Source organism: Enhydra lutris, unplaced genomic scaffold, assembly GCF_002288905.1.
Source record: "Enhydra lutris kenyoni isolate GAN:26980312 unplaced genomic scaffold, ASM228890v2 scaffoldscaffold8, whole genome shotgun sequence".
Lineage (NCBI taxonomy): Eukaryota > Metazoa > Chordata > Mammalia > Carnivora > Mustelidae > Enhydra > Enhydra lutris.
Window position 1 is genome coordinate 39,476,667 of NW_019154092.1, and position 22,627 is coordinate 39,499,293.

Here is a 22,627-nt window from a genome sequence, read left to right on the forward strand (position 1 = left end):
GCGCCTTTGAATGTCGAGAGGGGCCGGGAAGGGAGCCTTTCCATGGGCCATCTGTCTCCCCGCCAGCCGCCGCCCCACCGCCGCCCGCGCCCCGCGCTCCGCCTCCCGCCCCGGCGGCTCCCGCAGCCCCGCCGCCGCCCGCGCCCGCGCCCCGGAGCCGCGCCACAAAGGGCCCGCGCGCAGCCGCCGCCGCCGCCGCCGCCGCCGCCGCGCGAGGAGCCAGGATGGTCCTGGTCCACGTCGGCTATCTCGTGCTTCCAGTGTTTGGCTCTGTGCGAAACAGAGGTATCGCTTTTTCCTTTCGGGGTCCGCTTCGGAGCGTGGATCGGCGCAGGCACCGGGGCGGGGGCGGGCGCCGCGGGCGGCGGGGGGCTTAGGGCACACCCGCGGGGACGCAGGGCGAGCGGTGGCTTCTCCCCTCTCCCTTTTGGGGGACCCCCAGTGTGGGGGTGGCCGCCCTCGTGGGAGCTTTTGTAGTGAAGTTAGGGTTTGGCGAATTTGGGTCCCTCCCAACCCCAGCCCCATTTTTTATTCTTTGCGGTGGACGCGGTTCTCCCAGATCACAGCCCCTTCCCCTAATACCTAGCCCTGTATGATCGAAAGGAGGAGAGAGATACATGACTGTATGCGTGCGCGCGCGCGTGTGTATGTGTGTGCAAGCGTACTTGGCTTTCTGTTACTTGGTTTTTTTGAGGCATATGTATGTTTTTGTGTTTTTTGTGTTTGTATGCCTTCATCTTTTGGTTATCGCTACCGCTGGCTGGTTAGCTGGGATCTGGTTATCTGCCCTATCCCGTGCCCCAGCCCCCACCCTCCGGTGGGCACTTACACGATTTCCCGTCCGGTCCCATCCTTTTCTGCCCTTTAACCCTTTTTTTGTGTCGCCCTTTTTACACCCCCCCCCCATTGTCTTTGTATGACAGTTGCATTTATGGATTCAAAATGCTTGGGTGTGTGTGTATGTGAGCGCGTGTGTAAGTGTGTGTGCGCCTCGGAGTCAGACGTGCACTGCTGTGCACCCCTGGTCCCGGCCGGAGCGGGGTGCCCGGCCCTCGGGTGTTCCGCTGTGTGCGGATGAAGTGGGAAGCCGCCCCCCACGCCAGGCCTTTGCCCTGGGCAGGCGTTGACAAAGCAGCAGGCCGGCGCCGGCTTTGTTTTTAACTGTGATATATGGGGTGTGTTTGCACGGTCCCCTTCCCCACATCCCCTTTCCCTTACATTCTGCTCCAACAATAGCTTGGTTTCCCCCTCTTCTCCCCACCCCCCCTCCACATTTCTTCCATTTTCTTTTAATCAAAAATTCCCACCTCCCAGAGCGAATTCGAGATGCATTTAGATTCATTTTTTTTTTCTTTTTTTCTTTTTGTATTCTGCCTCTGGACTCACATTTCTCTTCTTGGAAATGTTTCTGCTACCCTCTCCCACTCCAAGTCTGCTTAAATCCCTGCTGGCTAAGGCCCTCCCCCACTCCCCCCTCCCTCCCGCCCAGAATGATGTCTTCCCTTTGCGACCAGGGCTGCTCCACCGAGTCAGAGCAGGGGGTGGGGTCGCGGGGCCAGCGCTGTAGTGCGCCCCAGGGGCCCGATTGGGCAAGCAAATGAAAGCCCGGCCCTCTTTCTTCCAGCCCAGCTGTCCCCAGCCCCACGCCTCTCCCCAGAACCTAAAAGGCAAGGTTGGCCCCCTTAGGCCTGTTTGAACCGCAGTTTTTTTTGTGTTGATGATAGAATGATGACATTCTGCATTTATCAAATCTTTTTTTTTCTTCATTGTGTAGCTCAGTGAATGGTCAACTCGCTGCTGTGTGCGCTGTGACCCTTCTGCCTCCGCATTTAGCTGTATTGTGACACCCCTCTTAACCATCTCCTGTCTCCATCTGAGGAAAGCATTGCTATTTAAGCGGCAGTATCCCTATCTCAGGCCGGCCTAGCGGTGGAGGGGGTGTGGAGGGGGTGTGTGAGGAGTAGGACGGGGGCGTGGGCCGGGTGAGCGCTCCCTGGAAATGCCAGCCCCCTCCCCAACACACAATTATTATGTCTTCTTACTTGGCATTTCCTCTCAAAACGGGTGGGGAACATTACACTAGGCAGAAATTCAAAAATGATTAAGAAGGATGTTGAGCCTGAAAGTATAATTATCCTGATTAAATCATTATCATCCTCATTAATACCACAGATCTCTAAATACCATTGCAGGATACCGATTTTACGGTTTGAAATTCAAATTGCTCCGCTGCCTTTAAATTTTATTTTTGATATGTTCTCCTCCCCCCAAACCCCCCCCCCCCCGCCACCCCCCAATAAATTCTGCCCCAGTCAGTCAAAGTTTACTTTCATGGCAAACACGCCCACAGGAAATTCAAGGGTGGAGGGTGAGTCGGGCTGTGGGTAAAATTTAGCACAATGAGATAAGAATTCATGACCTTTCGATAGAGGATACTAATGCTTAACCCAACAAGGTCCTACACCACAATCTTCTTGTAAAACTGTTAGATAGCTTGCCAGCTTAAGTCTGTTCTTTTTAGTTTCCATTGTAGTAGTATAGGATGTAGGCCATTTCAGAATAGATGTAGAGAAATAACCATTTTTGTATCTTCATCTTGTTTAGCTGAGTACATTGCACTGTAAATCCCTGTTAAGTGGATTCCTTTTGCCTTGGCTTGGAGGCTCCGGCACCCCATTTCCCACTTACCTGGGTGGCCATCAGCTGGTTTCTTGGCAAACACCCAGGCATAAGTGAAGAGAGTACATTTAGTCGGAGGCAAAAAATACTAAGTATATATATATATATGAAAATCTCTGATGAAATGACAGTTGCCGCTACTCCGTAGCCTCTGAAAATTTGGTGCAGCAAGGTCCCTGGCTGAAGGGGGAGCCACGGCCATGGCATCTTAATTATTTAAGGGTACGATGTCAAGAGCATCTCTGGACATCCGCCCCGGCCCTCAGAACTGCCCCTTTAACAGCCGGCTCCCTTCTGCTGCCTCACCGGCCTGGACCTGCTTGTAAACTGAAACAAAACGACGGCAGTGATGTAAGAATAAGGTCCCTACTTCGAGGGCCCTTCCGAAATAAAGTCCCAAGTGGCTGCCCCAGATTGCCACTTGGCAATCTAAAAAGGAAGAGCAAAAAAAAAAAAAAAAAAAAAAAAAAGAAGAAAGAAAAACGAATCCCCAGCAAAATGGTTTTCCATTAAACAGGGATAGCGTGTTCTGCTGTGCTGAATTACTTCCTGTTCTTATTTTGTGGGTAATTTTTTCTGTATCAAATATCCTTTTGGTTGTGTATCTTTTTCACCTTTTCTTGTACTAAAACTAAAGCATGATCTGTATTTTTTGACATCCCCCAGTTGACAATGTACAGCGCTCGGTTAGAGGTGTCACCCTGCTGAAACGTACTGTGGTCGTGTAGCCCGGGCCATCTGCTCATTGTACGCTGCTTTTGTTCTGTTGCTCCCTCCGAAGCATGGTGGGCCCAGCCTTTTTTTTTTTTGTATCGTGTGCATGATGACATTGTTACACACAGAATCCACTAATACTAATATACAATCTCTCAATAAAGAACTAGTTTTCCTATATTAACCTAGTGTGCTTTTTCTCTTGCTGTTTTCCCATTTATTGTCGTATCCTGCTGTTTAGATTCCCCCCCCTTGCTTTTCTATCCCCACCCACCCACCACTCCCACCTCCCATTGTAAGATTCGAGTGAATGCCTTTTTTTTCACTTTTTTTTTTCCTTTTCCTTTCTTTCCTTGCTTTTCTTTTTCTTGTCTTCTTTTCTTTTCTTTTTCTTTCTTCCTTTCCTTCTTTTTCTTTCTTTCTTTTTTTTTTTTTTTTTTGGTGGTACAGATATGGTGACTTTAATACCAACTAGTCCATATCTTTTTACAGTAGACATCTGGGGCCATGGGAAAGGTCAGTTGCCCTGACACACCGAAACAGCTCAGCTGTTTAGAGACAACCCCTATCTTTGGTCACCTGTGCAGCCTGCGCATTTCACCATAGTTTCAAAGTTACAGGGCACTCAGCTTGTGATGCTGGGGAAGAGGTGGGGATGTAACACTTAGGTTGAGAAAAGGGATACTGTTCTTAACTAGCAATCTGTAGCATTTCAGACTCGCCTGCAAAACCCATTTTTAGTTGTGTTTTAACTTTTCCTTTTACTGTCTCATTGATTTACTGTCCTTACAAATCATGCCAGGGGTAATATGTTACATGTAGTTGAAGCCATGGTCTAGAATTTTAAAGCATCTTCTTATATGTGCCTCTTTAAGTTCTTGGGACCTGCAGTGTAAGTTTTGCATTGAGATCCTGCATAAGGAAGATGTTGAGAACAGAAACCAACTCAGACCACCGCCACATTTATCCCAGGGTCAGCAGCCTGACCTGTTACTGTAGAAATAAGAGGGTCTGTGTCCTCTGTAGGCTGTAAGCCAGTCAAAGCTGATTATAGCCTAGTTCCCGGACAGCTGCCTCATCTGTGGTCCTAGTGCCTCACTTGAGAAAGAAAGCCAGATCTCTGCCATTGTGTGTGTGTGTGTGTGTGTGTGTGTGTGTGTGTGTGTGTGTGTGTGTAAGGAGGTGGGGTGGGGATCAGGAGGGAAATCGGGACCTACCCCCAAATTAAATTGGAAGAAGAGCCCTTAACGTGTATCTGTTTTCCGTAATTACATTTGAGAAGCCAGTGGAGAGGTATTTTTTCCCCCAGAGTGGAACCCAAATTCAAGCATTTGTCAATTACACCTATTCAGTTTCAGCCCAGAACAAGTCTTGTTAAATGAGGCATTTTAGACACCGAGGGAGCGGGTTGATTAAAGAAATTCATGGTTCCCCCAAAGGGTCATCATTTTGGAGCTGCTCTTCCTTGGGCCCTACCTCCTCCTCTCTCCCTGGGCCTGTGTCCTAGGGTTCCTCTGCCCCTCTGCTGGCATTGCTTCCCCACATAGGTGCACCCTGCCTGGCCAGTGCTGCCTTGCCTTCTTTGTGGCTTGGTAGGACTCTCCTCTCCTCCCATTACTGCCCTTTCTGCTCTGGCCCTTTGTTCTGGTGCTCTCCCCAGCCTGGGTGGGAGAACTGAGCTGATTTACTGTGACACATGGACACACATGGACGTTCCCAGAGGAGGCTCCTGCTGTAGTTGGTGCGAGAAGAGCTATGCAGGCCTTCAAGGATTTTTTGTTTTTGTTATTTGCTTCTCCTCCTCCTCCTCCTTCTTTTATTTCGATTGACATGAAACTTTTAATTTTGTTCCTATTTGTGAAAGCAAAAGCAACCATTCTCCCTCCCATCCTCAACAGTGGTAAAACTACCCTCCAAATCAGGTGATGACCCTCGTTTTTGTCCTAGAGAGCAGTGGCTTTTATTACATTGATGTTAACCGGCTCTAAGATTCTCTTTTTCTCGATTAGTGTGATGTATGTCAGAATTGCAAGGATGGGCTTGTAACCTAGTAATAATATAGAAAGCTAGTGGGGTTAATGGGAAGTCATGTTTCAGCAATTTATCAAATCATGCTCTATTTTCACCCAGATTGTCAGAAGAAACACATTCAGATGAAGAAGCCCTTTCCCCCTTGACTGGATGATCCAATCGTTACAAAGCCATTGTACTTTGTGTCTACTCTCTCAACCATCTGACACATATCCGTTTTAATAACTTTTGACTCCAGGATTTTGGAAAAGCCATCTGTTACTTAGATCCTACACCACAGACCTTGTAGAGAGATGAAGCACAGCTCTCGTTTGCCAGTCGTCTTTTCAAACAAAAGGACTCTTGAAACTAGCAGCAGATAAGGACCACTTAAATGATGAGTTTTCTGAAATAATAGTTATCCATAAACCAGCCAAGATTAGGGGGAAAGACCATCAAGGGCCCCGATGCTCTAAGAGGCAGGTGACACAGAGTGGGTCACCTCTCTTTGTCTTACAGTTTGCTCACCTCCTGCCCCACCCCAGCCTTGCCCCCCCCATCCTTCCCATCTTTAAATAAACAGCCCCAAGGTGCCCCCCTGAACAGCGTACTGGTTTCCTTAGCTAGGAAAGCAACAAGTCCGTGTGGATCCAGGTGCGTTGTGAGGGCCCTTCCCTGGCCAGTAGACTCAGGCCCCTGGACTCCCTGTCAGGGTGTGACTCTGGACCTCAGTCCTACCTGACTACTGTTTGCACAAGTGTGCAAGACATTTGTGCCTTAGTTTTTCTGTGGGTCTAAATAGCTCTTTAAAAATTCCTGGCTAAATGTAGTATGAATGGGAATCAGTATTTATTAGCTTCCATTATGGCTTAGCCACAGAGGAGCCGATCTATTTCCAGGAGAGTTGGGGGAGAAGGGTGGGGAGGGCTTGCCTTGCACAGGTGCTGAGGATTTTCTGGATGACTTAAGAACTAAAGGCAGACCTCTGTAACCTTGCAGCGGAACCCGCTCGCAATGCCTGGGACTTCGTGTGCTCAGTCATTCATCCATCTGCTCACTCACTCACTTGTTTGTTCATGTGGTTAATGGGTGTTTACTGAGTACCTCCTTGGGGATCAGTTAAGGGGGATACAAAAGGATCGGGGTGCCTGCCCTCCCAAGGGCGGCTTATGCCGAGACTGGGAGATAAATGCTTCGGAAACCGGATGCGAAGATGTTTTATGCCAAAGCACTGAAACAGACAGCAGAACATCCGGACCAGGTGAGGGAGAGAGAGCCTGGGGCCGTCCAGGGGTTAAGTCCCAGCCCCGTCTTGGCCTTGAAGGGTGAACTTAGACCACTGTTCTGAGCATCACCTGAACAGTGACCATCCTGATACCTGATAGGGTGTGTCTAGACTATTCAAAGTTACTTGGTATGTAGCAGGTGCCTAGGGCCTGCGAGGGGGCTGGCCTGTGAGGTGGCTGCCCTCCGTCCCCCATAACTGTAGGAATTAATTCGTGAGGGATCAGATAAAGTCTCAGAGACGACCTTGCTGAGGAGGTGGGGTTAAGATGAGCCGCAAAGGGTAGTGTGCTTCAGCAGGGAGGAGGAGGGAGAAGGGCTCTGGGTGGGGGTGGGGAAGGAGTGAGACTTTGGCTAAGGCCAAGGGGCTCCGCTGATGTGGTGAGGGTAGGAAGTGCCTACGGGGAGGGCTGTGTATGTGCGGTGTGTGTGTGTGTGTGTGTGTGTGTGTGTTTGTAGGGGTATGTGTGCAGGTCTGCTGCCTTGCGTGGCCTCAGGAGGCACCGGGACCATTGTCTGTCCTTGAATGGTTCTCTCCAAAGCATAGCTCTAGGAGTTAAGCAGCACAAGGTCTAGAGAATGTGGGAGAAAGGGCCGGAAGGTACTTGGAAGCCAGTTTTGGAAGGCCTTGAGAAGCTCTGGGAGAGTTTGAACTTGTCCCTTTAGCCATTGGGAGCTTTCTGGGGAGAGTGGGATTTCAACAGCTCATGGTGGCGCTGATGACAGAGTGGGGGGCCTAGGGGCTCAGGCCAGGGAGGAGGCCACGACATGCTTCCAGGGGTGATGGAAGCCTACAGCAGAGGTCTGGGTGATGGCAAGGGCTGTTCTCATGAGGGGCTTTACCATAAGAAGTGAGCAGAACCAAGTCTGGCGGAGAGGCTGAAGGGCAGGGAGGTCTCAGGGTGTGGGGGAGTGTGTAAGACCATGAAGACAAACCGGGAAGATGGGAGCACCAGTCAGTTTCAGGGAGAGATGAGTTCAGTGAGTTTGAGATGCCAAGAGCGACAGAAGGAAGGAGACCATGGCCCTGTCTTAGGATTAAAGACTTCTACTAAGTAGCCGGTGGGGTTAGGAAATTCACTTCAGTAAAAATTCTTCATGTTTCCATGACAACTCCTCAAAAACCTCTCTCTCCAGTCTTGGAAACCCCTTATCCGGTTGTACACATGCCATCTTTAGTCAGGAGGCCGTTCTCTCCATAGCCTCTCTTGTGACGTGGACATCCGGGGTGCTGCGCCCTGCTGTGCCCTGATATCTCAGTCTGAATGATTTTCATCCAGTCTCACCCTTCTAGAGAAGACAGACTCCAAGGCAGGCAAGTGTCAGGGTCACGGCCTCATGGGTTTGCAGAAAAGGTGAAAAGGTTGGCCCTGCGCATGTGAGGGAGAGGAGCTTGGGTGCTCAACAACTTCCATCTAGGTTCCCTCATGGAAGGACTAGAAGGACATTTTGGAAGATTTAGAAAATAGACCAAAGGGGGGGGAAATATCTCTGAGGTGTCCCCCTGTCTGAGATCATGCCAGTGAAGTTCCTCCCACATTTCTGTGCATACATGTGTATATTTTTCGTCAAGCTGCAAACACAGTAATGTCCAACCCTGTAGTCTCCTTTTTTTTTTTTTTTAAATGTAACGTGTCACAGCCTTTCCATGCCTCCCTATGTTGTTTTGACAAGCATCCCTGTTACTGGCTGCACCGTATTCCCCGTGAGCCATGGCTCTCCAGGCTCGGTGGCATGGGAGGCATTCCCGTGGCCCTGGCTTACAGGGGTGCTGGGGGCCACCAGGGAGGAGAGGTCTGGGGCTGGAGCTGACAGCTCTGAAGTCTTTCTGCCCCCCCTCAGCCCCTCCCATCAATAGGCCCGAACAGCTGGAAGGGGGGGCAGGTCAGAGGGGGATTGGGGAAGGAAGAAGGTTTGCAGAAACTATTGAGAGCTGGGTGCTGGTCTTTGTTCTGCCACAGACTTCTGTGATCTTGGGCAAGTCAATGTTCTCCCCTGGGTCTCAGTTGGCCCAACAGTCAAGTGGGGAGGATAGACCCATGGTGTCTGTCTTATAGGACTTGTTCCATGAGGCGATGGGTAGGAAACAGAGAGAGAAGCCAGCCTAAGGCAGTGGTAGCAATAGTGAGTGGCATTTCTCAGAAAGGCCATGTGGCGGGTGTGCTGGGTGGGGTGGGAACAGCTGGGGCTCACAGTCCTGCCCTGCCCCAGTGACCGGCCACCGGCTCTGCGCACTCACTTGCTATCTGCCAAGGGAGCTAATGGCCTCGTGGCCCCTTCCTGCTTGAAAACACTGGGGTTTCCCCTAGATGAGAGGCACCTTCCATTGCTTCTTTGACTTTCCACAGGGGCAGCAGCCGTGTGCTCTTTAACGCCCAGAAGCAACTCTGGGCAGCAGGTCGCACTGTGGGAGGCAGGGAGTCTGGCCTGGCCCAGGGCCTGAGCTCAGGGGGCGCCTGCTCTGCTGCCTGGGTTTGCCCTCCAAGTGAGAAGTTCCCCTTGTTCCCTACTGCATCCTTTCCCTGGAACATCCCACTGGGGCATGCCAGCCCAGACAGGGGGGCTGGTGCTCTGGGAAGCCACCCATCAGTTGGCCTGTCCCATCAGGGCTCAGCCACTGCCCCAGGTAGCGGGGTGCAGCTGGGAGAGGAAGCCTGACTGCTGACTCAGCACCGGTCTGCCACGTGGAGAGGGGGTGGAGGAGCCCTCCGCTGGGAGGAAGTGAGAATTTGGCCAACACCTGTCTCAAGGAAGGGCAGGAAGCTTTGCAACAGCTGCTGCTCCCAGTCTGGGGCCGGGAGTGGGAGGGAAGCGTGTGGGGGTGGGGTGGAGGCAGGGGGAGGCGCTCTCGAGTGTCCCCCTTCCCCCCACAGCCAGCTTTGCTGGGGCTCTGCTCCCCCAGAAGCCGGGGCCTCCATGCCTCCCCTCCCTAGTGCATAGGGCCTTACTGTCTCCTGGGACCACCCCCTCTCCTAGAGCAATTCTCCTGCTCCTGAACTCTGTGATGGTAATGGATTAATGCCCTCTCCTCCGCTGCCCCCCGCCCTCAGGGTTGGAGATACCAGGAGTCTTCCTTAAGCCAAAGGATGATCCTCCCAATAAGGCCCTCAGCCTCCAGGATATTCCCTGGAGGTGGAGAGGGAACGGACTGGCCAGGAAAGGGCCCTGCTGAGCAGAGTTGAGAAATCTGGCTCTAGGGAAGGTGAGGCATGACAGGGAGAACATCGGAGTGCGCAGACCTTTCTTCAAGGCTCCCCGCACGGCCAGTCACCCTTGGCTCAGCAGCCTGCGTGTCCAACTTGGTGCTGAGGCAGCCGGACAGAGCCTTGGCCTCAATTTAGTCAGAGCTCACCAGAGCTCCTCCTGAGCCCCGGGTTAGGTGGCCTGTGGCCCTGGCCTCCCCTTTGGCGGGCCCATGTCTCTCCAGACGTAGGTAGAAGTCAGGCCCAAAGAGGGAGCTTGGTCCGCTGCTCTGGAGGGAAGCTGGGCCTGGGAAGCGGCACCTCTGGACTTTCTTCGGCTGAGGGGATGGATGCTGAGGCTGCCCCCCTCCTCCTGGGAGGCAAAGCTGGAGCCAGGCCAAGAGGGAAGGGCAGCAAGAGGCTGTGGGAGGGAGCTTGGGCCCTGCCAGAGCCAGAGGAGCCGAAAGCCTTCTCCCTGCCAGGAGGAGGGGGCTTGCGAGAGCGGGGAGGGGAAGAGAGGTCACAGGTGGTGAAGGGAAAAACAGCCAGGCGGCCCTCCCTGGCCAGGTGAGCTGGGAGTGTGATGGAGAAAGTGGGTGAGGAGCCCAGACAGGAACCTGGGGGGCATTTTCCCATTCTGTCCTCACCACATCCTGAAGGGTCCAAGCTTCTCCCAGGAGACAGGCAGAGGAGAGGAGCGTGGAGGATGGGAAGATGGGAGGAAGAAGTTAGAGACATGCCCTGTTGTCACTGTCCCCACTCCTCAGCAGGGGCTGCGCTTCATAAGTACACACGAAATCTGTGTCCGTACCTACAGAGTCCTTCTTTGCGCTCACCATGGCGGGGTGGTCCTGGCCTGCCTTCTGGGAGCATCCCTGACTCCAGGCAAAAAGGGCCTTGCCTTGCCCCAGCGTAAACATAGCATGATTTCCAGTTTTACTACTAGATCTGGGGGAAAAGGGGGTTTTATATTAGACTAGACAAAGAACTCTTAAGTCACCAGTTACAAACGTGACATGAACTTTTGAGTGAAAATGTAGGACTCCGAGGACGTATTTCATGCGGGCAGGCCAGACTGTACCCCTGTGGCTGGGGGCTGGTTGCTTCACACCCCTCTGTCTTTCGGGTGCTGCCCTGGAAGATACGAAGCATGCCCCGTGAGGCAAGATCTCTTCACAGAGCTGGAAACCCAAGCCAGTCCAGTGGCTAGAGTTGCAAAGCCAGCTCCCGAGCACTGCAGTCAGGATTGGGACCTGGGTCTCTTGACTCTGAGGGGCCAGTGGTCTTCTTGGGTCTTGACCCAAGGCTAGTGGGAAGCGGCCCGAGCTCTAGCAGCTCCGACAGGGGTGGTCGAGGGATGCTTTGTTGAAGGCACAACTGGGTGAGGCTGAAGACCATGTGGGGTTTGACTGGGTGGAGAAAAGCATAGTATTTCAATATGGCTGCCAATCTGCCATATTGTTTCCCTTGCCTGGAGAGCCAGGACTGGGAGCAAGGGTCCGAGTGGGGAGGTGGACATGAATCCCATGAGAAAGCATGTGAGGGAGGTTTTCCTGTGGCGGATACCCAGCCGGGCTCCCCTCAGGACTCTAAAAAGACTCTCACTGTTACTGTAGTAAATTGTACACAGCGGCTCACCCTTCTCTGAGGTTTTCAGTTCAGGGTTTCAGTTACCCACTGTCAGCTATAGTCCAGAAACAGATGATCCTCCCTCTGGCGTATGGTCAGAAGGTCAGTGACAGCCTAACCCTACATCTTAGGGCCCCGTGTCCTTCATCTCACTTCCTGTCCTCACGCAGGCCTGGTACCACCTCACATCATCACAGGAAGAAGGGTGAGTACAGCACAGTGAGATATTTTGAGACACAGACCACATTCGCGTAACTTTTATTAGAGTGCATTAGTACCACTGTTGTAATTTATTATTAGCTATTGTTAATGTCTTACTCTGCTTTATTTATAAATTCAGTTTATTCCAGGTATGTGTGTGTGTAGGAAAAAAACACAGTTATATATAGGGCTTGGTGCTATCTGTGGTTTCAGACATCGACTGGGGGTCTTGGAACATATTTCCTGCAGATAAGGGGGAGCTAGAGTAGAGCATGAAATTTGCTGTTTGAACCATTGTAAACCAAACAATTCATGGGCGCTGAGTATATTCACAACACTGTGTCACTATCACCACTTTTTCCTTTGAAAACCTTTTCATCGCCCCAAACAGAGGTCTTCCTTGACTTTGAGGCCTGCTCCCGGGCAGGACAAGGCTCTGCTCGCTGGCCCTTGAGGACAACCGGGGACAGTAAGTGGTAGCAAGAAGTGCACAGATGTCGACATCCAGAAATCCTGGGTTCAGTTCTGGCTTAGCCAGGTGACTCTGGGCCTCCCTGAGCCTCATCCCTTCATCATTACAACTGGAGATGATGGTTGTGGGTGTCAGCACAGGGGGGAGGTGAGGGGAGACGTACAAATGAAGTACGAGGCACCTGGAACCCGGTGCTTAGCCAGCGGTGGTGGTTCCCAGCTCCTGCTGTCCCCTCTGAACACACACCCTGTTTGTTCGGGCCTGGAACCCTGGAACAGTCTAGGGGGTCCTAAGGGCCAGGCAAGAGAGGGCCAGGGATGTTTCAGCATCACTACGGAAGCAGTTAATGAGAACTGAGATGGGCACCCAAAGCACAGAGAGCTTGGCTCCTGGCCTCGCTGGAGAGACCCCTGAGCACACCTGAAGTGGGTGGAGAATGCAGACTGGGCTCCACGGAGGGCCAAGCTGATGGTCATGCTGGCTAGAAAGCATGGTCCAGCCTGGAGGCAACTGGTCAGGGCTGGCGCACGGGATGGGGAGAGGTCACGGAGGCCTGAAAAAACCAGTCCTGGAAGAGGCAGACCTGGAGCTTCTCCCCAGGAGGGAGATGGGACCTCCGCGGCCTGGAGGAGCTATCAGGTCGGCCTGCCTTCCCTCCCCCCACGTGCCCCCCGACACAAACCCCGATCTGATCCAAGAGGTGAATGTTCAGAGTCCTGTGGCTGTCATCCTCGTCTTTTTTTTTTTTTTTTCTTTTTCTTTTCTGGACCATTGGGTTCTCTCATTTCACTGTCACGCCACCCATTCCAGTCCCTTCCTCCCTGCTATCTCCCCTGGCCCTGGCCATTTCCCCGGCAATTCTCTGCCCCCTCTCCCACCCCTGTGTGGCAGGGCTGCCGGAGGGCCTCAGCGGGTGCACATGCCATCCCTCGGGTGCACCTGCAGAGGGTGAGGCCACCCGAGGGGAGCTGGGGGCTTGGCGGCCCCTTCTGAAGTGGGCAGCCCTTTCAGGGCACTAGTTCTGTTCTCTGCAGAATGGCTGCTCATCTGACCCGCTGGGCTGAGTGAGAATGGAATGAGGGGGATGGACGGTGTCCACCCTGACGCCTGGCACGGAGTATGGGGCTACTCTTGTCATATGTGGCTGTCTACTAGGAAGTTGCCACATGCAGAACCCTCTGCCTGCTTCCAAAAGGCTCTTTGAATTTGGTAAGGGGAACAAAGGGGAGGAGGAAAAACTTCTTTGAGCCAAAGTGTTCTCATCTGTAAAATGGGAATAGTGCTGATCACCCTCCCCGCCCCCGCACTGGCCCCCAACGGGGTTATGATGAGGCTGAGAGATCTGATGGTGGGTTTGTTCAGCTCGTCTGACAGCTGTGCACGGAGCATGTGCCCTGGGCACTGGAGACACACACAAGAACAGAGACAACAAAAGCACCAGCAAATGCTCCCATAGCACTCACCTGTGCCAGCCACTTTCCTGAGCTCCTTCCCTACCCAAAACAGACCCAGTATGCAGGAAGGTCCCAGGTGGGTACTGGGCGCTCTCTGCCTGGGGGAGGTGACCCCGAGCTGAGTCTTAAGGGGTGCCTGCAGTCGCCCAGGAGAAGGGGTGGGGGCAGCGTGTTGGGGGCACAGGGTGGGCTGAGGAGCAGAGAGCCACCCACCCCACAGGTCTGGGAATGAGGACCACGTCCTGCGGGGGGAGCTGGGGCTTTGTCACTCCTGGGTGTTAGCATAGCAGTGTTGCCCATGGATCAGCATGGAGGCTGTCTGGCTGGATTCGTTGGGAAGGAGGGGCACCCACTCTCCCCAGAGGTGTATGTCCTGAGCTTAGGGCTGAGGGCGAGCCCAGGGCCCTGCCCTTGAAGGCCTAGGAAACATGGTTGATAGCCCCCTCCCTGGGAAACCATGAGGGGGCAGAATAGCCTCCCCCACCTTCTGACCTCCTGCTGGGAGGGCAGGAGGGGTTCAGAGGAGGACAAGGTGAGGGGGATGTGGTGAGTGTGGGGGGTGGGGCTGGAGCCCACCCTTGCAGTAGGGCCCGGGGCTAGCGGTTGCCACACTATCCACACAGACCCTGGGACCCCCTGAGCTGTTCAGAAGAGTCCATATTCCACCAATGAGCAAACTACTCAGCGCGTCACCCCTGTGGTGGAGAGCACCAATGCGTGTGAGCATGCTGAAGGCACTGTACAGGAGCCCTTTGGTTCTGCCTCCGGAGCATGTCCCCACGCTCTGTGACCATGGACCTCTGTGTGTGTGCACGTGCGAGTCCTAAAACGGCCCTTGAACTTGGTGCATGGAGACTGTTTGGGAGATGCCGGCCCAGGCACTGGGGTCATGGAGCTCAAGGCTAGCCCCCAGCAACTCCTTATACAGAAGGGAAATGGCGGCTAAGAAAGGCCGTGGAAGGTGGCCCATCCGCCGGTGACTGCCCATCTCCAAGTCCTCCCCTGCCCTGAGGCTTCCTCGTAGGAGGGCTGTCTTTATCTGCTGAAGAGATCTCTGAGATCAGGAGGTCAGGGGTGAGCTGGTCACTCCCTCTAGCAACACCCTTGCTGGCCAGCCCCGGGGGCAGCTCTGCCAGTGGCCAGGGAGTGAAGGGGGCCCTGGAGGGACTGGCCTTTCACCAAAGCCTTACTCTGCCTAAGACTTCCCTCCTACCTTTTTTGTATTTATGACCTTGTGCCAATGCTGCAGGGTGGGCTTTCTCCCTGCCTGGCTGTGAGCCCCCTTGCCCCTTGGCCGTCAGCTGCGTTTGACATACGATCCACATCACACTTGCTGTTCACATAATAGTGCCTCCAGATGCTCAAACCCAGCACACTCAGCCCCGCACAGTCCCCGCGTAATGCACAATCCCTACACCCTTAGGACACAGCACACACACTCAGTCACACTCACTAACATCCGTACTGGATCAGAGCATACAGCACTCTCCCCCCCCATAGATGTAAATAAATGCACACATAACCATGAGCGCCCCCACACACGCACACACACAGGTACACCCGTGACACCTGCTCGCATTCTCTGACAAAAGGCAAGCTTGAATGTCTCCAGATGAGATCTCTTCTCCTTCCTGTCCCTGACATGCCACCTGGGCCCGAGGAGGCCCCCATCCCACTGTCACTGAGTTCGCACAGTTAATAGTCCAAAAAAGGAGGTGGAGACCTTCAGTCGGGATAAAGCCGCAAGTCCTGGGTATCTCCATATGCCCTGGTCAGTCTGGCCAAGTTAAGGGACCCAGACCTGCCTCAGAGCTGGGCCTTGCGACACCTAGTTGTCCCTATCCTCGGGGCTCTGCTTTCTCCACGGGGCCTTGCTGAGGCCCAGGACGGGCTGAGTCTGTGTGGGCTAATGCGGGAGGCACAGCTGAGTTGACGCGTTGTCCACTATAGCCATCTGGTGATGGATAAAGCAAACCTGAGCCCGTTTTGGATGTCAAGTGGCCTGGAGGGCTTCCTGGAGGAGGCGGGGCTCGAGCTGGGATGAAGGCTGAGGACCATGCCATCAGGAAGCTAGAGAGGGGGGACAGGGAGGTGGGAAGGCCACGTGAAGAGCATGGAGAAGAGTGAGCGTGGCTGGCAGTTCCCTCCAACCCAGAGAACCCCAGTGGCGATTATGGGAACAGTTTGAGCAGAGATGGGAGAAGAAGCAATGAGGCCAGGAAGTGGCCAGTAGCCCTACTCTGCTGAGGTTATCTCCTGCCACTGCGGGAAGACCCTTCATTTAGTGCTCAGTTTCCGCACCCCAGTGGCTGGGGGAATTAAAGAGACCATGCAGTACTAATGTTACTGCCTTGTTTTATGAAGTGTCCTAACAAGCCGGGAAGCCAGGCATACTCAGCCTTATTTACAACTGCTATTATTTCTCTGACATGGAGATTAATTTGATGATAGCTGTTTATAAGCTCTTCTATCATCAGATGGGCCCATTACCTGGGAGGAGAGGAGGGCTGGATTTAATTTGTGAACAGTGCACTGGGTTTTCCTGCTCCGAAGTGTGTGTGGGAGTCACAGTCATAAATCATGGAAGGCAACAGCAGCGCTGAGACCGGAGGCCCAGGAGTTCCCCGAGCTGGCGCTGTGTGGGTGAGGGATGTCCCGGGAGGTGGGCCTGTCTGTAGGCCCAGGGAGCAAGGTGGGGAAGCATGACCACTTGGGCAGGGAGAGAGACACTGGGGGAGGAGGGCCGGGGGTTCACCCAGCCAAGGAGCTTCAAACTCACCTATGCCAAGTAAGAATCATCTGGGAGCTTATAAAAATGCAGATTCCCCCAGCCAGGGGGTAGGGCTTGGGAATGCCAGAGTCTGGAATGTACACTCCTGCCTAGATGAGTATTGGTCTGTGGGTCGGCCAAGGTGGTTCCCTCAAGGTTCCCCCTGCTCCAAGCAAAGGCTTTCCTTCCCTGGATTTCTGGAGAGAAAAGGACAGGAGAAAGGCCAGCAAAGAATGAAGTTGGGTCTTGAGCAAAATGGAAGAGTTTGCAAAGGCTGTCTCTCTGCACCCCTGGGACCCCCCAGCATTGTGAGACCCTCCTGCCGAGTAGGAGAGAGGCATTAGTTCGTGAATGTTTTCCCTCGGAGGGCTGCATGGGCTTTACCTCTCAGGCATCTTACGTGGATCTGTGGGTTATATTTTATTAAAGCCAATTGAAAGATAAGAAAACCGCGGTGTTGCAAGAAGTGGTTTTAGATTTCATGGCCTTGAAACTGAGGCCTGGGTTTAAATGCGGCTTGGACATGGCTGTCCTTTCTATGACCTGAGGCAGTATTCCCAACCTGGAGGCAGGCTGGAGGCACACGGACACTGCAGCCCTCCGCAGAGAGTAAGGCTACTGCATATGTTGGGGTAGGGATCTGTAAGACCTTGAGGTGCTCAAGGAGCCCTCATGCTCCATGGACCTAAGCAGCATTCCTCCAAGGGCTGGCTCTATTTTCTGGCGTGGGGGAGACTCTGGAACAGAATACAACAGATCTTTCTCCACCGGTAGCCTGGAAGACCCTGTCCCTGCAGGTCAGCGGAGGAGATGTGTTGTGGAGGATGAGGGCCTATCTGACTCACACAAGGAACCCTCATCTTGCTCTGATGGGTGGCAGTGGCCCATGGGCGGTGACCTTGCCCCTTGCCTTTCCCCTTGCATTTCGTGGGCCTGTCCCAGGATGGCTGCTTTATGGCCTCTGCCTCCCAGGCCTGGGCCTTCCCTTCTCCACCATCGGCTCTTGGCAGCTTTGGCAGGGCTCTGCTGGGGAGACTTCTGAGCCAAACCTCCTCATTTCTTTGGGCCAAACACCTTCATTTCCTTCTCCTCAGGGGCTGTAGGCCCCATCCAGGGCACTTGCTTTGATGAACTCATAAAAGCTCACAAAATGGGAAGGAAGCCAGCATGGACTCCATCGGAAGCCCTCCCCAGTCGAGAATCCACACTTGTGTTAATGCAGTCTACGTTTGTATTAGCTGTTTGGAGCGCACAACCCCCTTTTATGGAGCTTAGTTCAGGTGGACCAGGTCTCTCAAATCTGCCAACACCTGCTATGGAGACGTTTCTGTCTTAGCCGAGTGGAGCTGGTTTATTCGCTAGGGTGTAAGTTTGGCTCTGGAGGCAGCGATGCAAAATAAAGGGGGTTTAAAGGAGGTAGCAACTCTCTAGAACAGCCTGGAGTTAGTGGTCCTGGGCAGGCATGGTCCGTGGGTACTCGATGTCAAGCATCAGTTACCTCCTCTCTTATTGCTCCACCCCTCCCTAGGGTGCGGCCCTTTTCTGCAGGTCCAGGATGGTGCACCCCCACGTCCACTTTCCAAGCAGTGGATGGAGGAAGAAAGCAGGAAGCACATGAGGCCAGGCTGCCCAGCACCCACTCTCATCCCATTGGCCAGAACAGACCCACATGACCATGTGTGGCTGCAAAGGAGGCTGGGAAATGTAGTCTTCATTCTGGAAGGCCATGTGCCAGCAAATTTGGGGCTTCTGTTACCATAGAAGGAGAGAATAGATATTGGGAGACAAGTCGCCTTTGCCTCAATTGGTTCTTAGACCTGTACATTAGGCCTTGCTGTGATCCTCATTAAAGATTGTCCGGTGTGTGCACTTCTCCACTGAGTGTGGTGGGTGGGCTAGCACGCCCCCCACCTTGGCTTCACAGAGCCTCAAGGTGGGAAGGGAGAAGACACCCTCCACGCTGGCATCAAACCCCTGTGCCATATTGATGGGATGTATTCATTCATTTAATGACAGATTCTTGTGGTCCTGGTGACTAGCTCTCATTTTGTCTCTTGTCCACGAGAATGTAGTGAGGTGTTAGAGCAGAGGCTGAGATGGTGACTGGAAGTGCCCAGTCCAGAGGGTGGTGTTCAGTAGACTCCCAACAAGCGCTGTGCATCCTTGGTCAAGGTACTTAACCTCTCTGTGCTTCAATTTTCTCATCTGAGAAATGGCAGTGTAATCATGGCTGGCCCCTGGGGTTGTTGGGAGATTCAGTGAGAGCCCTCAGGCAGCACTGAGCTGTGGCAGGGGCAGGGCATGGTGGCGGCCCCAGAGGCAGGCTGGCCTGGGGGTCAAGAGCGCCACCTCCACATCAGGCTGCTGGGAGAGAGTGAGGCTCTAACCTCTGGAGAAATTTCATGAGAGACAGGGGATCCCTAGAGCTTTCCGCACAGGTGCCTGGTAAATAGTGGGTACTTGGTGAATGCCAGCTTGCTCCCATGCCCCAGCCCACTGCCCCTGGTAAGGGTTGTCACATACCAATCCCTAAGTCCCTCCCCCTCCCTAGGCAGGTGGTTGGGGGGGGGGGACAAGGGGAAGGACTCTGAGAATCAGAGTGGAGATGATGGGGCCTAGGAGCTGCTTGTGGGGGCTGTGTAGAGGACAGGTTCCCCTTCCTGCCTCAGACTCTGCTGGGGGAAGTGGGGTGTGCCTCAGAAGCGGTAACTAGACACAGACTTCCCACGTTGAGGGCTGGGAACATGGTTCCCGGGGCTCCTGGTGGGTGGCCTGTCTGTACCCCAGGTGATTCTGTCTTCCTGTCCGTCAAGACTTAGCTTCCTGGTTTTCACTGGAAGCCTGGAATGGCAGGGCTGGAAGGGACCCAGAGATACCTGGCTCATCACCCCACCCCCCATCTTAGAGGAAACAGCCCAGGGAGAGGCAGGTGCTTGGCCAAGGGCCAAGGGCCAGGGTGAAGACCTGGACCCGCCTCTCGGTCTCTGTTCTTGCTCCTGAATCAGGAGGGCAGGAGCCACAAGCCTCTGGGTTCCCCAATTCTCTTTTCTCTCCTCTGCCTTCTATCCCCAATGATGAATTATTCTGTCTCTTTCCATGTTGTGGTCACCCGTCTGGGGAAGACCCAGGGAGAGGCACACCCATTAGCAGAGACCCCTGTGGAGCGGTGTTTGGAGGACAATGTCTTGGGGGAGCAGCCACGATGGGGAGGGGGCATTGCAGGGTCAGGGATTGGGGGTTTGGGCTCGGCTACTAGCTCTGAGGCTCACGGGTGTGTGCCGAAGGACGAGAGGGGGCACCATGGGACCTGCCTCCCAGGGTCCCAACACAGTTTGTGACCAGTGAGGGGCTATTCAGGTTCGAGGGCTTCTGTCCATCGAGACAGTAAAGATGAAGTTTCTTGGGGGCACAAGGCACAGGATGGGAAGAAGAAGAAGCGTGGTCAGAATGCGTTGGCACCGAGATCTAACCGTGTTATTCACAAACAGGAGAAACAGGAGAAATCTTGACAAGAGTCTCCATCATTGGTTAGACTCTTCCTGGGGTCTCCGCCCCAAACTTTAGGCTGTTCACACAATGTACTGCCTTTGTCAGCGTCAGTAGGCTTCTGAGCGGCACGCACACTTGTGCATTTCACATCTCTGACACTGGAGTGCAGCTGATCAATGCCCACGTGTGCTAGTTTAATTGCCTTTTAAAAATCTTTTCATGGTTGATAAAGGGATGATTCACCAAGTTGATGGTCTCCTAGAACTGACGAAATTTGGCAGCTTTTCCACGCAGCTTTGGGGGCTACAGATCAGTCTGTGGAACCCTCAGGGGCAAACATCAGTGTCCAGTTTTGTGATTAATAGCATCTACGTTCCTTTCTCAACATAGACATCCTCCTTCATTTTGTTTTTAACATTTCATGATCCCTCTCACCCCAGGACTGAGGGGGATGAGCACATTGGGGAGGGCCAAAAGTCAGCAAGTTGGGAGACAAAATTCCTGGGACCCCTTGGATGAGGACCAGCCTTGGTAACAATTCTGGGTCCTTGGGTTCTTTGCTGGTCTGATGGGAGGTGCATTATCTTCTGCTGTACTCTTCAGGGGCTGGTGAGGACCACGGGGCATACTTGTTGTCTAAAAGGCTCTGGAAAGGACAGACCTGTCCAGAGCTAATATTCTAGGAAAAATGTGAACTTCCTTGATATTCCCTCTCTCTCCAAACCAGCTGTCCAAGCCCCCTTCCTGTGCCCATCAGAGGACTGCCAATCTTCTGGATAGTAAGACGAGCCTTCAAGGATGCTGATGCCTCCCATTCCTCCCCCAGCCACTGTCTCCCAGTGCCTGGGAGGTCCCTTGCCTGGCCTCGCCATCCCTGAATTCAATGTCTGCCTGGGCTCCTGGCAGCTCCCCTCCTTGTCTCTACTCCTTGTGAACTCACCTGCCCCCTCAGGACCTTCCCTAATCCCAGCTGCACGCATGTGAGCCAAAGCCTTGCATGGCCCCATGATGCTTTTGGGACCCCAGCACCAAAGTACCCAGGATGGCCCTGCCACGTGGGGGATCTGATTGGATGTTGATGATGATGATGGTGAGGATGATGATGATAAAGTTGATGGTGAAGGGCCTCCGTGGTGGGCAGCACCGTGGAGGTATGGCCATGCGATGGGGCTGTCGGGCCAGGGCCATGCGCCATTCCTTGGCAGGGTTCCTATGGCGCTTGGCCCTAGACCAGGATGAGTTTGGCTCAGGAAGATCTAAGCTTCTGCCATTCCACCCTCATTGCCCCCTTGATTTATTACTGAAATATTTATTAAGCCCCTACTCTGTGCCAGGAACTTGTAGAGGCTTGTCCTATCAAAGACCAAAGAGATGGCGTTATCTCCGTTCCTTTCATTCATTCATTCACTCACTCATTCCCACATGTTGACTGAGCAGCTGACCCCGTCCCAGGCGTGTTCTAGGCACCGAGGGTGCAGCAGTGAGCCAGAACCCTCCAGCCCGGCTTCACTGAGCTGACGCTCTAGCGGGGGCTCCCCAACGGCGAATAAGTAAGCAGGTCAGCAGCGTGCGAAGGTGACTCCGGGCTAGGGGGCAGAATAGCTCAGGACATGGTGGGGGGGAGTGGTCAGGGGTGCTGGGGCAGCGGTGCCGGGAGAGGCAGGGGTGCTTGCTTTAGGTCTACACCGGGGAAAAGCTCTGTGGTCAGTGTGATACTACCAAGCCCGGCACGGAGGGCAGCGAGAGAGCTCCGGAGGCTGTTAGAGGCTGAATCTTGTCTCCCTTGTGAGCACAGCTGAGTCTGGCCGCTTCCTGCCTCCTGGACAGGCTGGAGGGTCCCCCTTACTGGGCACTCTGAGCACGGCCTTACTCCGTCCTCCTACCATCCCTGGGAGGTAAATCCCGTCATTATCCCTGGTTTACAGATGGGGAAGCTGAGGCACAGAGAGGTCACCAAAGCCCACACAGCTTGTAGAGGCTGAGCTGGACTCAGATGCAGGCAGGGAACCGCAGAGTCTGAGCTGTCACCACTCTGCTATGCTGCCCTCTATGTCAAGGTCACATCCCTGAGTCCAGGGGGTTCTCGAGCCCTGAGCCAGACGGCTGCCTCTCCTGCCCTCACCCCTCAGGGCAGGGGTGCTGACTGGCCAGGGTGGCACCCAGCATGGTATTCAAGGTCTTTCTCGGTGCTGGGCTCACTGTCCCCTTCTACCTGTGAGGAAGCTGAGGCCCAGAGAGGCAAACAGACTTGCTCAGAGCCACATACTAATTAATGACCAAATAGGTTCAGGGAGTCTCCTCTCCCTCCTCCTCTGCCTTCTGTCTGGTATTTTTTTGCCCGAGAACTTCAGGACTGGTGGCAAGGCTGTGGGAGGGGGAGGCAGGGAGGAGGTGGGGGCACCATGGGTCTGTCCATCTGCTCAGGACAGGCCAGGTGTGTGCCTGCACACGTGTGTGCACATAAGGGAGGACTCACATACCGCCAAGGATGCCCATGAATCAAGCCCAAGACAGAGGCGGTTGAGAGAAGAGTGGGTGCCCGGAGTCTTGGTGCCCCTTCCTGGACCCCGCGTCCCCAGGCCGCTCCCCATGGCAGTAGTGCTCCCCTCCCCTACTGCTCCCCTAATGGCGCCACCTCTTGTCCTCGTAACTCCCGTAACTCCCGGCCTCCATTTGAGATCTTGGTCAAATCTGCTTGTGGTGTGGTGACCTAGGCTTTACACTCAGGGGAGCCCGAGACCCC

General features: G+C 53.9%; 1 protein-coding gene across 1 annotated transcript in view; it reads left to right on the plus strand.

The window, feature by feature from the left end:
• Positions 1–224: 224 nt before the first annotated feature.
• The window catches only part of LOC111142641 (ring finger protein 165), a 98,379-nt gene continuing 75,976 nt past the window's right edge, over positions 225–22,627 (plus strand). The window contains exon 1 of the mRNA XM_022495954.1: positions 225–285. Within this exon, the coding sequence (XP_022351662.1) occupies positions 225–285 (61 nt within the window). The remainder of the gene's footprint in view (positions 286–22,627) is intronic.